Source organism: Monodon monoceros, unplaced genomic scaffold (assembly GCF_005190385.1).
Source record: "Monodon monoceros isolate NGI ecotype Baffin Bay Population unplaced genomic scaffold, NGI_Narwhal_1 Super_Scaffold_14, whole genome shotgun sequence".
NCBI classification, from domain to species: Eukaryota; Metazoa; Chordata; class Mammalia; order Artiodactyla; family Monodontidae; genus Monodon; species Monodon monoceros.
The window spans coordinates 60,757,083-60,770,257 of record NW_021703770.1 but is presented as its reverse complement, the minus strand read 5'-3'; the positions used below and the strand labels follow the sequence as shown (position 1 = coordinate 60,770,257).

The 13,175-nt window shown below is 40.8% G+C and overlaps 1 protein-coding gene across 6 annotated transcripts in view; it reads right to left on the bottom strand.

Annotated features, from left to right (window-relative positions):
• Positions 1–4,614: 4,614 nt before the first annotated feature.
• Positions 4,615–13,175, bottom strand: part of EYA1 (EYA transcriptional coactivator and phosphatase 1) — a 324,046-nt gene continuing 315,485 nt past the window's right edge. For all 6 annotated transcript variants that reach the window (XM_029222732.1, XM_029222736.1, XM_029222735.1 and 3 more), the window contains one exon: positions 4,615–6,654. In XM_029222732.1, the coding sequence (XP_029078565.1) occupies positions 6,574–6,654 (81 nt within the window). In that variant the 3' untranslated portion in view covers positions 4,615–6,573. The remainder of the gene's footprint in view (positions 6,655–13,175) is intronic.

The window sequence follows — 13,175 nt, the reverse complement described above, 5'->3', positions numbered from 1 at the left end:
AACATTCATTGCTGTCCCCTCTGGGCTTCTATCATAAGTTAAAATTCTTTGCAACATTTGTCCCCCTAGATTTCCAGTGTCCTGGTCATCCAGTGAGGCCCTCGTCACATCTGCCTTTTCTCACATTCTCTTTGTTTCCCCACTAGATGGCCAATCCCCTGGCGACACCCCTGACAGCAGGCAGAACTCTTCACTCACAGGAGGAGCCCCCTAGATGCTTGAATGGAATCGAGTTGGGGGTCATAAGGATTTCCGGGGCATAGGCATGGCCAACCGGGAATCGGAATGGCTTGGAAGGGAAAGGCCAGGATCTGGGAACTCACACTCCACACATGGCCCAGCCTTGCTGGGAGTTGCCTTGAATGGAGGTCTTTCCCATACCTGGTTGGCCCAAAGCAATGGTTCTTTACCTTGACTGCTGCTGGAGCCCCAACCTAGACAAATTCAATTAGAATCTGTAGAGAGGGGCTCAGGGAGTTTTCGAGGCACCCAGGCCATTTCAAAGGGCAGCCCATTGAGGACCACTGACGGAAGGATATGAGAGCTTGAGGGGGCCTCCTCTCTTAGGGAGTTTCCCAGAGGTCCCTGCAGAGTCCTGCCAAATGGGGTGGCAGACAGAGGGAGGAGGTGGGGGGAGGAGGTGGACAGCACCAACATGGGAAACACGAGGTAGCTTATCTCCTTTCCCACCTCTGGGTCCTGGGGCTTTATGTCAAGGCACGAGACAAGGTGGGGCAGGCCACGGAGTGCTGGGAGCAGCAGAGAGGAGTGAAGAAAATCCATTTTCAGGATGGTCAGTCTAGCTATGGTCCCAGGCAGCAAAGTCCCCCAGTCAGACCAGCCGACAAACCCAGCCCAGGGCCACCAGGCGGTGTGTAGGCGCACACGCACTAGCTCTGGGCACACTTGGTCCCCCCATCAGAGAGTTCTCTCGGAAGGGCTTCCCTCTGGCAGGGCATCCGTTTTTCTTCTGTTGCCAATAAAAATCCCCGGCGCTGTTTTTTCTCCTTCGCTTCCTTCTATTGCTTCTGACAGAGTTTGCCAGTTAGCTGAGGTCAGGATTTCCTTTTTACAAACAACCTGCTTTCAGTCAGTGGAGCCAAAGGTTTCCTAAATTACAGACCCTTTCATTTCTTCTGCCACAAGTTCGCCTGTCAGTTTGGATAATTGCACAGAACGGAGAGAAATGGAAACGTTTCTGAGAGACACTGAAAGAAAGAAGTGCTATTGCTAACTGTCTCCTTTTGGATTGTCAGAAAACCATCCTGAGTGGGATGGACAGGGCGACGTGAGTCAGCTGAAGCTTCTGTAGCTGCAGAAAGAGAGTGTCGGGGATCCCAGGGTCTGGAAGGAAATTTCTTACAGGTCTTAAATGAACACAGGCTGTCCACGGCAGCATCTCCACATTGTGTTAAGCAAATGGCTTCCTTTATAGTCACTTGAATTGGGGAACACCCAAGCCCTATTCAAATGTTTTGAAAAGCAACTTTTAAAAGTTATTACAGAATGCATGTGCATTGGACACGTGTAAATGCTGATTGGAAGACAAATTTTAAACCAGTCTCTGGAAGGATGACGTAGAATTGAGGTGCTGAGGTTTACAACCCAAAGCATTCAGACATCATTGGACAATTGTACTAACGGTGGACAGGATGCCAAATACACCTTGAAAGTGGAAAGCCCTGGTGTGGAGCCAGGGAGCACGGGGCAAAGCCAACTTCTGTTGACCTGAGAGCCCATGATCTTTTCATGATTCTGTGTTGTATCCAAGCGTCGCCTGGGGTTATGACTGCCTGATTTGGCTGTGACCTCTTGGACGGAGCATTTAACCTGAGTTTTGTAATCGGTATAATAAAAGGGGCTCCGCTAGACACTACTTAGGGCTAACATCTAAGTCTAGTTTAATGTGGAATCGTGGCCCCAGTGAAGGGACCCAGGCTGTTTGTGCTATAATGCAGGAGGCTGAATGCAACTTGTTTCTATCCTCTTATCTTTCTCCTGTGAAAGAGGAATAGCCATGCTCGTGGGTAATAAAAGCACTAAGCCTGAAGTTTTACTTGGAAGTGAAGGACAGTTCACGCCCTCACCCCTCCCTCTCCTGGCCACTCTGACCCACACTCCCTGCGCTCCTATAGTCCTGTGGCCTTTCTTCCCTTCTCATCTTCCCTCTCGGCCTCTCTCCTGTGCTCCCCTTCTCCCCACTCTGCTCAGGCCAACTCTAGCCGGCAGCGCTCAGCTTCGGGGCGGCGTTTCCCGCCTGCCCAGGCTGCCCTGCTCTCCCCACCTCTCACGCCAGCAGGACCACTCACGGAAGCCTCCTTTATCATTGTGATTCTTTTTTAATAGCCACCATCCCAGTGCTTGAGGTCAGAAACTAGATGGCCTTTTTCATCCCGTTTCCTAGACTAGGTCAGAAAAATGCAGTCCCCTTGTAAATGGCCTGTGCCGTCAAAGAGCTGGTTCTTAAGTTGGGGAGAAAAAAAAAGTCTGAATACTTAGCCAGCATAGTAATGGGCAGCATTAAAAAATATGCCAAGCAGTGTCCCAAACACTTTACACATATTAACCTACTTGGTCCTCATAATAACGGTCTGAAGTAGGTATTATTGTTATTCCCATTTTACAGATGAGGAAACTAAGGCACAGGGAAGTTAAACAACTTGGCTAACTAAAATGGGAAGCTGGGATTCGAACCCAGGCAGTCTGCCTGCTGAGGCCAGGCTCTTAACCACTAGGTGTACTATCTCACAGTGCGGAGGAGACCCCTCGCTCTGGGGGTGTCCAGACTCCTCTTGTGTCTCACTGCTCCCCCCATTCAACCCATTAGCCAAGTGCTGTCCTTGCTGTCACTAAAAATAAATCCAGGTGTCCTTTTCCCCACCCTAATCTGAATCTGGCTGTTGTTCTCCTGGACTGTCCTACTGGCCTGATGACTCGTTGCCCCACTTCTTCTCTCACCCTTCTTTAGCCCATCCTCCACCCAGCAGCCAGAGTGGTCATTCCAAAGTGTGTGTCAGATTGGGTCACGACCCTGTGTAGACCCCTCAGCGGCCATTTAGAATAGCGTCCAAATCCTTCACCAGGACTTTCCCCGTCTCCATTCCTTTCCCAGATCATCTCTTCTTGGACCCATGAGTGTGATTTTCACTCCTAAAAGACAGTAAATAGAAGTCTTCTCCTCTGAGGACCTTTGTCTATATCTTCTGCCCCTCATCTTCACGTGCTGCCTGCTTCTTAGCAATTGGTCTCAGTTCACATGTCTCAGTCCATCCTTTCCAGGGAAGCCCTGTCACCTACCCATATTCCCCGTTTTAATTTTCCACAAAGAATGTTTCCAACTGAATGTATCTTATTCACTCATTCATTCAGTAATTCATTTGTCTGTTCCCACCTACTCTGATGCAAACTCCATCCTCGTGAGCAGAGACCTCTTATCCTCAGCATCTCGGACAGTGGTGGGGGCCTGGCGAGCCTTTATTTAAGGGAGTAGTCTGGACGGCCAGTAAGACTATGGACATTGGGTGAGAGAAGTTCAAGAGAGGGTGCTAACACTGTGCGCCATGGTGGGAAAGAAGGTTCTACAGAGGTGAAGGCTCTGGAGCTGGACACGGTTTGGGTGGATTAAAGATGGAGGAAGTCATTGATGGCAATGGGAGAGCTCTGAGCAGAGATTTGGCGGGGATGCTTACGGGCTGTTTGGCCCATTAAAGAGCCCAGTCTATATATACTGAAGGTTTGTTCCTAAGAATAACGAGAGACAACATTGGGAAGAAAGTAGAGGCTGTACTTGGAAACTCTAGAATGGCAGGTAGAGAAATTTGGGCTCTAATCTATGGTTGAAGGGGAGCCCTTTAAGCATTTTGGCCAGAGTGGGGGGGTCACGTTAGAAGTGGCGCTTTAGAAAATCCATCTTTTGAGGGTATGCTCTCCATTTTGCCTGTTTTCCATACTTTCTTCACCTGAGACCTAAAAGTCCCTCTGCTCCCCACCCCTGCCTCTCTTTACAGACATTCCCCAAACTTTTCATTCTCGGGTGTCTGAACATGCGCACACACTTCCTTAGTGCGTGCATGTGAAAAACGAACATCCTGGGCCTGATAAATGAGTCCGACCACTGCATGTTTGATGGTCACGTGTTTGTATGTATGAATGTTGTGTTTCTAAGCTTAAGTCCCAGGAGGAAGCAAGTTGTGCTGTTTTATAGCTCTTTGTCAGTGATTAATCTGGCCAAATCTTAGCGGTGTATGTTGTGGGCGTTCTTTATAGATGAAGCTCATTTCTGTTGCTGTCCCTTGGGTATTTAAGTGGCTAAATCTATGCTCTGGCATCCAAGACACTTGATGCTGAATTCTGTTCTATACCAGATAAGTCTGAGCGGAGGTCTAGTTTATATGGTTTCGGAGGAAGTAAAGAGCTTTTCCATTCATCTGTCCTTACAGTGATCAAAGAAACAGCTGTAATTTTTCTAGCTTAGCCCTCTCAAGGACTGATAAAGCCATTCCACAGTTGCTCTGTACAACTTCCTTTTGTTGGACTATGAGCTTTCTAATGCAACCAAGATCCTACTATTTCTTAGAACGAAGAGATGAAGAAAATACCGACAAGTCAAGGAGCTTACAGTACTTCACAAATCAGTTTTATTAATTTAAACACAAATTGAATGAAGAAAAATTCTGTACACAGTTGTGGACACAACACAACACACCTTTATACAGTAAGGGTAAGATAAACTTTGTCTTCTCAGTCTGCAGAGTACAAAAATGTAAAATGGAAAGGCTGAAAAGTTGTCGACTTCTGTTTGCTTCAAGCAAAAGAGGAAAAACAAACTGAATTCAATGATTAAACGGTTTTGAGAAATTCACAACTGACTAATTCTAGCAGCAACATGAAACTTCAGAAAAGGATAGAGCAGCTCTTTAGCTACTTTGGGTCAAAGCTGGTGTTATTTTTCCCCCCAATATACTATTAAAGAAAATGCATCCAAAAAGTAATTTCATGACAATGGAAGGCTTTAGATGAGAGAAACTAGTGTCTAGATAAACCGATGGATCACTTTTGGAGAAACTTTATTAGGGTATTACAAAGGTGACAAATTTTATTTCCCAGGTTTATGCTTGTCATATAATACAGAATGGGGGTGAAGAGTAGCATAATTTTCTTGGTGATGATGACCGGGCTGTGTCCCCTGCTGGCAATGAACTTTCCTGGGAGGCTGGGGTGGGAGGTGAGTGTGGAGGAAAACGGAAGGAACATGAATGTAGGAAGTAATACGAAGTTTTGCTGATTTCCAGATATGTGGTAATGTCCTTCCTTAAACGACTAAGTATCATCTGAGCACATGAAAACTTTGCTAGTGTCCAATTCATGAACCATTTCATTAATAAAATATATCCATCATCTACATTCTTTCTGTGGGACGGAGCGTTTGAATAATCTTTTTCCAAGTAGTTACATATACTACATTAGTGTTGAAAATGAAAAAGTGAGGTTTTAAGAGGGCTTTTTTTCCCCAAAATTATTTAAGACAGACACTGCTGTGTTCTTTTACCAAGGCCCTCCTAACAAACAGCATAAAAAAAGAACTGATGGGAAAAAAAATTGGAAAACAAAATCTTATTGACACTTGACATCCATGCTTTTGGTCTTGACAACATGATCTTAAAAAAAAAAAAAATCCATTATCTACATATTTATACCCAGTACTTCGAGAAGGCACTGCACGTCTGTGCATATCCTGCCTCATACTTCACTATCAAGGCATTGCTACCTTTCAATATCATTTTCCTAAACAATATGTAAAAGAATCATCCATTATTACAAATTTACACCCAAAATTCTTTCTGTACATGATTGTCTCAGTGATGTACATATTATACGTTTAAATTAGACATATTTTAAACTACTTTGCAATGTGCTAAAATTCAAAGTACTTGCTGTGTCATGAGGCCAAAGCCTTCAGTCGCTTCTCTCATCATGCTACTGTCTCTTCAGTTATTTGATGTCAAAAAAGTCTGTTCGCGTGAATTGTATGGTTCCTGAATTATACTTTGATAAAGCTGGTTTTTTGTTTTTTTTTTTTAAGAAGTCTGTTCATAAATAAGTAGAGATGTACAGATGACCCTGGGTATGAGACACCAAAAAAGTAAACCTTTACAAGAAAATCCCCCCACTGGTAATCAGGAAACCCATTTCAGTCTTTGTTGTGCAATCAAGTTTGCTGTATTGGAGAAGCTGTTTAGGTCACACTGAAGATGCTAAAAACGTAAAGCGTCTGCGGGTCCTTTCTTCACAGGTTCGAACCATGTAGTTAATGTGGCCAAGACACGTTACACTGTGCTAGAACATTCTCATGGCTTATTTGCATTGGATTCACAGTACTAGAGTCAACAGCTGTTCTGAAGAAAGGGATGTGGTCCTTCATTTACCACAAGGGCAGAGGCGAGGACCCACAGCAGCTGGGCATCAAAATGTTGAAATCTCTAGTTTGGAGTCCGGCGCCGACTCGGGACTCAGCCTGCTGGATGTGTCCCTGGTCACAGGGCGGTTGTGTGGTTTCAAAGTGCTAGGGGGCTGTTACAGGTACTCCAGTTCCAAGGCATGATGTAGGGCCATGAGGTCCGAGTGACTGGAGACCCTCCAGAAGGGCATGGCGTGCTGCAAAGGGGCAGACAACGTGGTGAAGACAGAGAACACTCCCAGCACAGGCCCTAAAAGGCTGCGTTGGCAATCCACCATGCTGCCCACACCCCCTTATTCAGTACCGTGAAAACTGCCAGTTAAGATCTCAACATCACATCTGTTTAAAACACAAATTCAAACTTAATCCTCCCCTAAGAATACTGGACTGCATTTTAAAATGTAATTCAGGAGTCTGTTTCTTTTAAGAAGGTGATGGGTATTTCTTAAGCAGACCTACACTGCGACTTGAATGCCGATTTCAAGCTTCAAGCTTCAAATAAAATCCAGTAGCTATGAACAAAACCTTGTCAAACATTTGCCTTTCAAAATCTGGATCCAGTGCATTTTTCATGCTGCAAGTTTAAGTGGTTTTCCTTAGTTGGTAGTATTTTATATTTTGCAAAACTTAATTTTACTCCTGTAAGAAGCAACTTTTTTTTTCATTTTTTGCATTGACCCTGAAACTGGTTTACCATATGGGAAATTTTAAATGAACATCTAAGATAGTTTTTTGGTTTTTTTGGTGGTAGTTTAAAACATCTAGAAATCTAAATGATGGGCATGTTTGTGAAACACCTGAATTAACCAGAGACAAGAAAAGCAGCACACACACAAAAAAAAAGGTTACATCGTCCGTGAGGGATAAAAACATGATTATAAACTTTACGGCTCAAAAAGCACTATACTAAGTATTTATGTATCAGCAAAATCTTTTTCTTGGTAAGAGAAAGATAATCATCACAGTTCAGAGAACACAATTCTATTAAGCCCACATTTTGGGCTTTTTCTACGCAAAAAATAATGTGAAGGCCTGAGTATAATTTGCAATTATAGGTCTAGGGAATTTTTAAACAATTCACACTATTAGGAGAAGATGGCATGAAAGCAAACAGAATTTAGAACAGAGGAGTTTTTTTGGGGGACTATCTGTAAGTGACAGTAGGAGCTACTATTTTTGTGCAGATCACATAGCTGTTATTCTGGGGATGCAAACTATTGTTACTTATTAATCTGCTAAAAACATATACCACAGTCCAATATCATATGTAGACCTTTCTGGATTCTGTACTATTTTGGAGTATCTCTATTTTTGTTATCCTTCAATAACTGTCCAGAACCAAGTACTAGAGATTTCTTTTAAAAAATTTATGATGTTCCACTTGGCAATTTTAGATCATAAAAGTAGACTGTACTATTTTGCATTCATTCATTAGTGATTTTTCGCATTCACAGGCATGGTGTAGAAGACATCCCCGGCCCACCCTCTCACAGTCTGTGGGTGAGTAGCAGAAATGAACAACATAACTGATTCACTTTGTTCTAAAGCAGAAACTAACACACCATTGTAAAGCAATTATACTCTAATAAAGATGTAAAAAAAAAAAAAAAAGTTACAGTAAAAATACAAAAAAAAAAAGAAATGAACAACAATCATGAATGTTCACCTAAAAGGAGTAGGCGGGGGTAATTCCCTTTGCCTGGGGAACTGGGAGAGACACTGGTAAGAGGAGGTAATAGTTGAGCTAGTTATGAAAGGCTGATCATTCAGAAGAGCACTGTAATGTCTCTGTGCGTGTGAAGGGGGCTGGGGCAGAGGACAAAGGAGAAGTTCATTGTTAGAATACTGGCTGTGTGAGAGAAAGACATGGCTGTGACATTACTGGCTGTAGGAACCAAGTGGTGCAGGACCTGGTTAGCCCTGTTAAAGAGTTTATTAATAATAATGATAGTTATGATTAACATTTACTAGTGACTAATTCTAAGAAGACTGAGTCTAGTGGAGAGAACAGGGGAGTCAAACGTGGTGTTAACAAGTAATTAGAACTAATATTGCAAAATAACATTTTCCCTAACTAAGCACATACTGATGTGAAGCTTTTATGGATCTACAAGAGCTTCCCAGGGCAACTGGGTGCAAAGTAAACAATTTTTTTTCCTGAATCAATGTTTAGTGTGGAATATTTCTTATATGAAGACAGAGAGATATGGTGGCAAAAGAGGAAAAGAAAAGCAGGTTCTAGAATGAGGAGACCTGGGTTATACTCTCAACTCTGACTTTTGTCATGATTCAAAGTCATGTTACTAATCTCCCTGGAGCCCCAGTTTGTTTATTTGCAAAATAAGGGTTTAGGGGAAATGACTCAGGGTTGCTTCTCGGTTTAATAAAGTCTATAAACTTTTTCATTAAAATATTCTATTACTTGTACAGCTCTGTAGCTACAGCAGATTTGTAAAGTAATATACATACATATGATCCTACTGCCAAGAACCAGCAGGCAAGACATATCTGCTGAAACTATTTCATTACAATGTAAGGCAGTGTGGGACTAAGAATCAAATTGACCTTGCCAGAGAAATGAGGTAAGAAAAATAAATAAAAGCATCAGAATTGGAAAGGGAGAAGTAAAACTATTTGCAGATGACATGATTTTATATATAGAAAATCCTAAAGACTCCAAGAAAGTAACTGTTAGATCTAATCAATGAATTCAGTAAAGTTGCAGGATACAAAAATCAGCATTTTTATACACTAAGAACAAATGATCTGATAATAAAGTGATTCCATTTACAATAAAGCATCAAAAACAATAAAATACTTAAAAAGTGAAGGATTTCTACACTGAAAATTATAAGACATGGATGAAAGAAATTGAAGAAGACACAAATAATAAATGGAAAGGTATCTCATGTTCATGGATTAGAATTAATATTGTTAAAATGCCATCTACATTTACAGAAGTAGAAAAAACAATCCTAAAATGTATACAGAACTAAAAGACCCCAAATTGCCAAAGCAATCCTGAGAAAGAACAAAGTGGGAGGCAACACACTTCCTGATTTCAAGCTATATTATAAATGTATGGTAATCAAAACAGTATGGTACAGGCATGAAAACAAACACATGGAAAATGGAACAGAATCAAGAGCCCAGAAATAAACCCATGTATATATGCTAAACTAATATTTTACAAGGGAGCCAAGGATACTCACTGGAGAAAAGACAGTCTCTTCAATAAATGTTGCTGGGAATACTGGCTATTCACATGTTTAAGAATGCAACGATTAACTTGAAAAGGACTAAAGACTTAAATGTAAGACCAGAAACCATAAAACTCCTATATGAAAACACTGAAAAAAATGTTTGGCTCCTTGACATCAGCCTTGGCAATTATTTTTTGGATATGACACCTAAAGCAAAAGCAACAAAATAAAAAATAAACATGTGGACTATATCAAACTAAAAAGGTTTTGCACAGCAAAAGAAACATTTGACAAAATGAAAAAAACAACCTATGGAGTGAGAAAATAATGTTTGTAAGCCATATATCTGATGAGGGGTTAATACCATACAACTCAATAGCAAAACAAAAATAATCCAATTTAAAAATTGGGCAGAGGACCTGAATAGACATTTTTGTAAAGAAGATATACAAATGGCCAACAGGTACATGAAGAGGTGCTCACCATCACTTCTCAGGGAAATGCAAATCAAAACCACAATGAGATACCAGCTCACGCCTGTTAGAATGGCCTTCATCAAAAAGTTAAGAGGTAACAAATGCTGATGAGGATGTAGAGAAAAGGGAGCCCTTATGCACTGTTGGTCAGAATGTAAATTGGTACAACCACTATGGAAAAGTGTATGGCGGTTCCTCAAAAAATTGAAAACAGAACTACCCCATGATTAGACAGTCCCACTTCTGGGTATATACATGCCCAAAGGAAATGAAAACACTAAGTTAAAGAGATATCTGCACCCTCATGTTCATGGCAGCACTATTTACAATAGCCAAGACATGGAAGCAACCAAGGTGTCCACTGACAGATGAATGGATAAAGGCATTGTGATATATACATGATTGAATATTATTCAGCCATAAAAAAAGAAGGAAATCCTGCCATTTGGGACAACATGGACAGACACTGAGGGCATTATGCTAAGTGAAATAAGTCACATAAAGACAAATATTGTATGATCTCACTTATGTGTGGAAGCTAAAAAAACCGGAAGTCATGGAAAAGGAGATTAGATTTGTGGTTACCAGAGGCAAAGGGTGGGGGAGGGGAAATTGGATGAAGGTGGCCAAAAGATACACATTTCCAGTTATAAGATAAACAAGTACTGGGGCTGTAACATACAACATGATGACTATAGTTAACACTGCTGTATGATATATGTGAAAGCTAAGAGTAGTAGATCCTAAGAGTTCTCATCACAAGAAAAAAATTTTTTTTGTATCTATAGGAGATGATGGATGTCAACAAAACTTATTGTGGTAATTATTTCACAGTATATGTTTCACAGTATATGTAAGTCAAGTCATTAGGCTGTACACCTTAAACTTATACAGTGCTGAATGCCAATTATATCTCAAGAAAACAAAGAATCAAAATGATAAATTCAGAGAGAACTCAGCTGTAAGCTGGAGAGGGTAAATTGGGCCTGTATTGAATTTGAGAAATGGGCAAATTTGGTTAGGAAGATGGAGAGGGATGGGACTCCCAGTCAGGAGATGGTATGTGACAAAGGTGGGAGGCACAGAGTACTTAGTGTGGAGGAGATGGGGCTGGAATGGTGTGTTCATAACAAACACTAATAAGAAAGGAGATATTTTTTCCAGGTAGAAGTATGTTACGCAATTTAATGAGGCAGTAAAGGAAGGATGGATTGGAGGTGTGGCTGGCTGGTAGCAGAGAAACTAGGCAAAGGAACAGTGGAAATGGAGTGGGTACAACGGATGGGAGACACACTGTAAAGACAGAATTCTTGCTAATGGGGGATGGGTTGGAGGTAGAGAACACCAAAGCAAATCTGAGTGGGCGAACTGGTTTGGGACAGTAGAATTCATCTGCTGATATGCAGGTGGATGAAATGGGATACCTACATGGAGAGAGTCCATCAGGTAACTAGAGCCAGGGGACTAAAACACAGCTAAACCACAAATCTCAACAACAGTGATAGCCTAAACTGGTGTGTATATGATTAGCTTATCAAGATTAGCATATATTGAGAGAAGTGGGCACCAAGACCTAAATCTTGGGAAGTAGCACACGTTTTGGGATCATTAGAACCAAAATATTCCCTAATGATAAAATAAGGACACATCCTTTGTTCCTCTTGCCCACATGTGCAGCTTTCCAAATCCCCTTCTGCCAACTTTCCTCCTTGTCTGGTATTTTGCATTTATCCCTTCTGGGTATACATAAGATCAGTAATATAAAAAGCTGGGTGTGTGGACACATGTAATTTGAATATTGCTGAATTATTAAAAATGTATTAAGAAAATGTTTCAAAACCATAAAAGCACATAACCTTTGCCCCAGGTATTGCACTTCTAGGAATTTATCCCACAGATATACTTGCCCACGCATGAACCACGTAAAGACCACTCACTGCAGAACTGTTTATAATAATAAACACTGGCAACCACTGAAATGTTAAGCCCCAGGGGACTCGTTAAACTACAACATATCAAGGTAATGGAATTGTGATGCAGCCATTTATAAGAATTAGAGATGCAGAGCTCCATGTACTGATATGGAATAACTGCCAGGATATATATTAAGTGAAAAAAGCAGGCACGGGAAAAAAAGTGTATAGTTACCATTTGTATAAAAAATAAAGAACGGATCTGTGCTTTCCTATGCATATATTATCTCTAGAAAATTTGCATATGGAGGTACAAATACTTCTCAAATTGTAAATAAAGAGATATTCTGAGAACTCATGAAGCTTACTGCACAGCTTTGCTCTTTGACTATTTGTATATCTGTGTCTCCTCTGGACAGGAATGAGCTCTTTAAGAGTAAAGATGAAATCCAATTTAAGACCTGGCATACAGTATGTGCTCATTAAGTTAAATGAATGTAATGGCTTTAGAGTAACAAAATTCTGTACTCAGTAATCCCTATGTCTCACTTAAATAAAACTAAAAGCAAAAACTTGCATTAAAAATGTTCTTTTAGAAAAAGAAGTTCTCTTAGAAAAAGAAGTTCTTATTTTTCTCCTAAATAAACTCACAATCAAGCATTATTAAGCAGATTCTCAGATTCATCTTGGTTTTCAGCAAGTTTTGGAATGCACATTGAAAATGGACATTTTTTGATGAAGCGTTTGTCATTATGCAGAATAATGGTGCTTGCCATCCCCCCTTCCCTCCATGTTATTCACAAGAGATTCATTTTAAGTAATTCTCTAAAAAGTAAAGTCAGAGTTATAAAAAAGGCTGTTTTTACTCTAGAAACCAAAACTGCTGTCAGTGTGCAGAAGACTATTATTTACATTTTGATTTTTTAAAAAATCATACATAGGCCTAATTATTTTCACTTGAGGAATGTTGTATTAGGGAAACAAAAAATTTTATGGTAAAAAAAATAAGCATGGCAGATTTTGACAACAAAGACATATATCAAAGAAAGATATCCACCAGTAGTGAGACGGCTTCTCTGAATGGTCTTTCTAGGAACAAAGAGGTGCTCAGAGAAAACTCTTACAA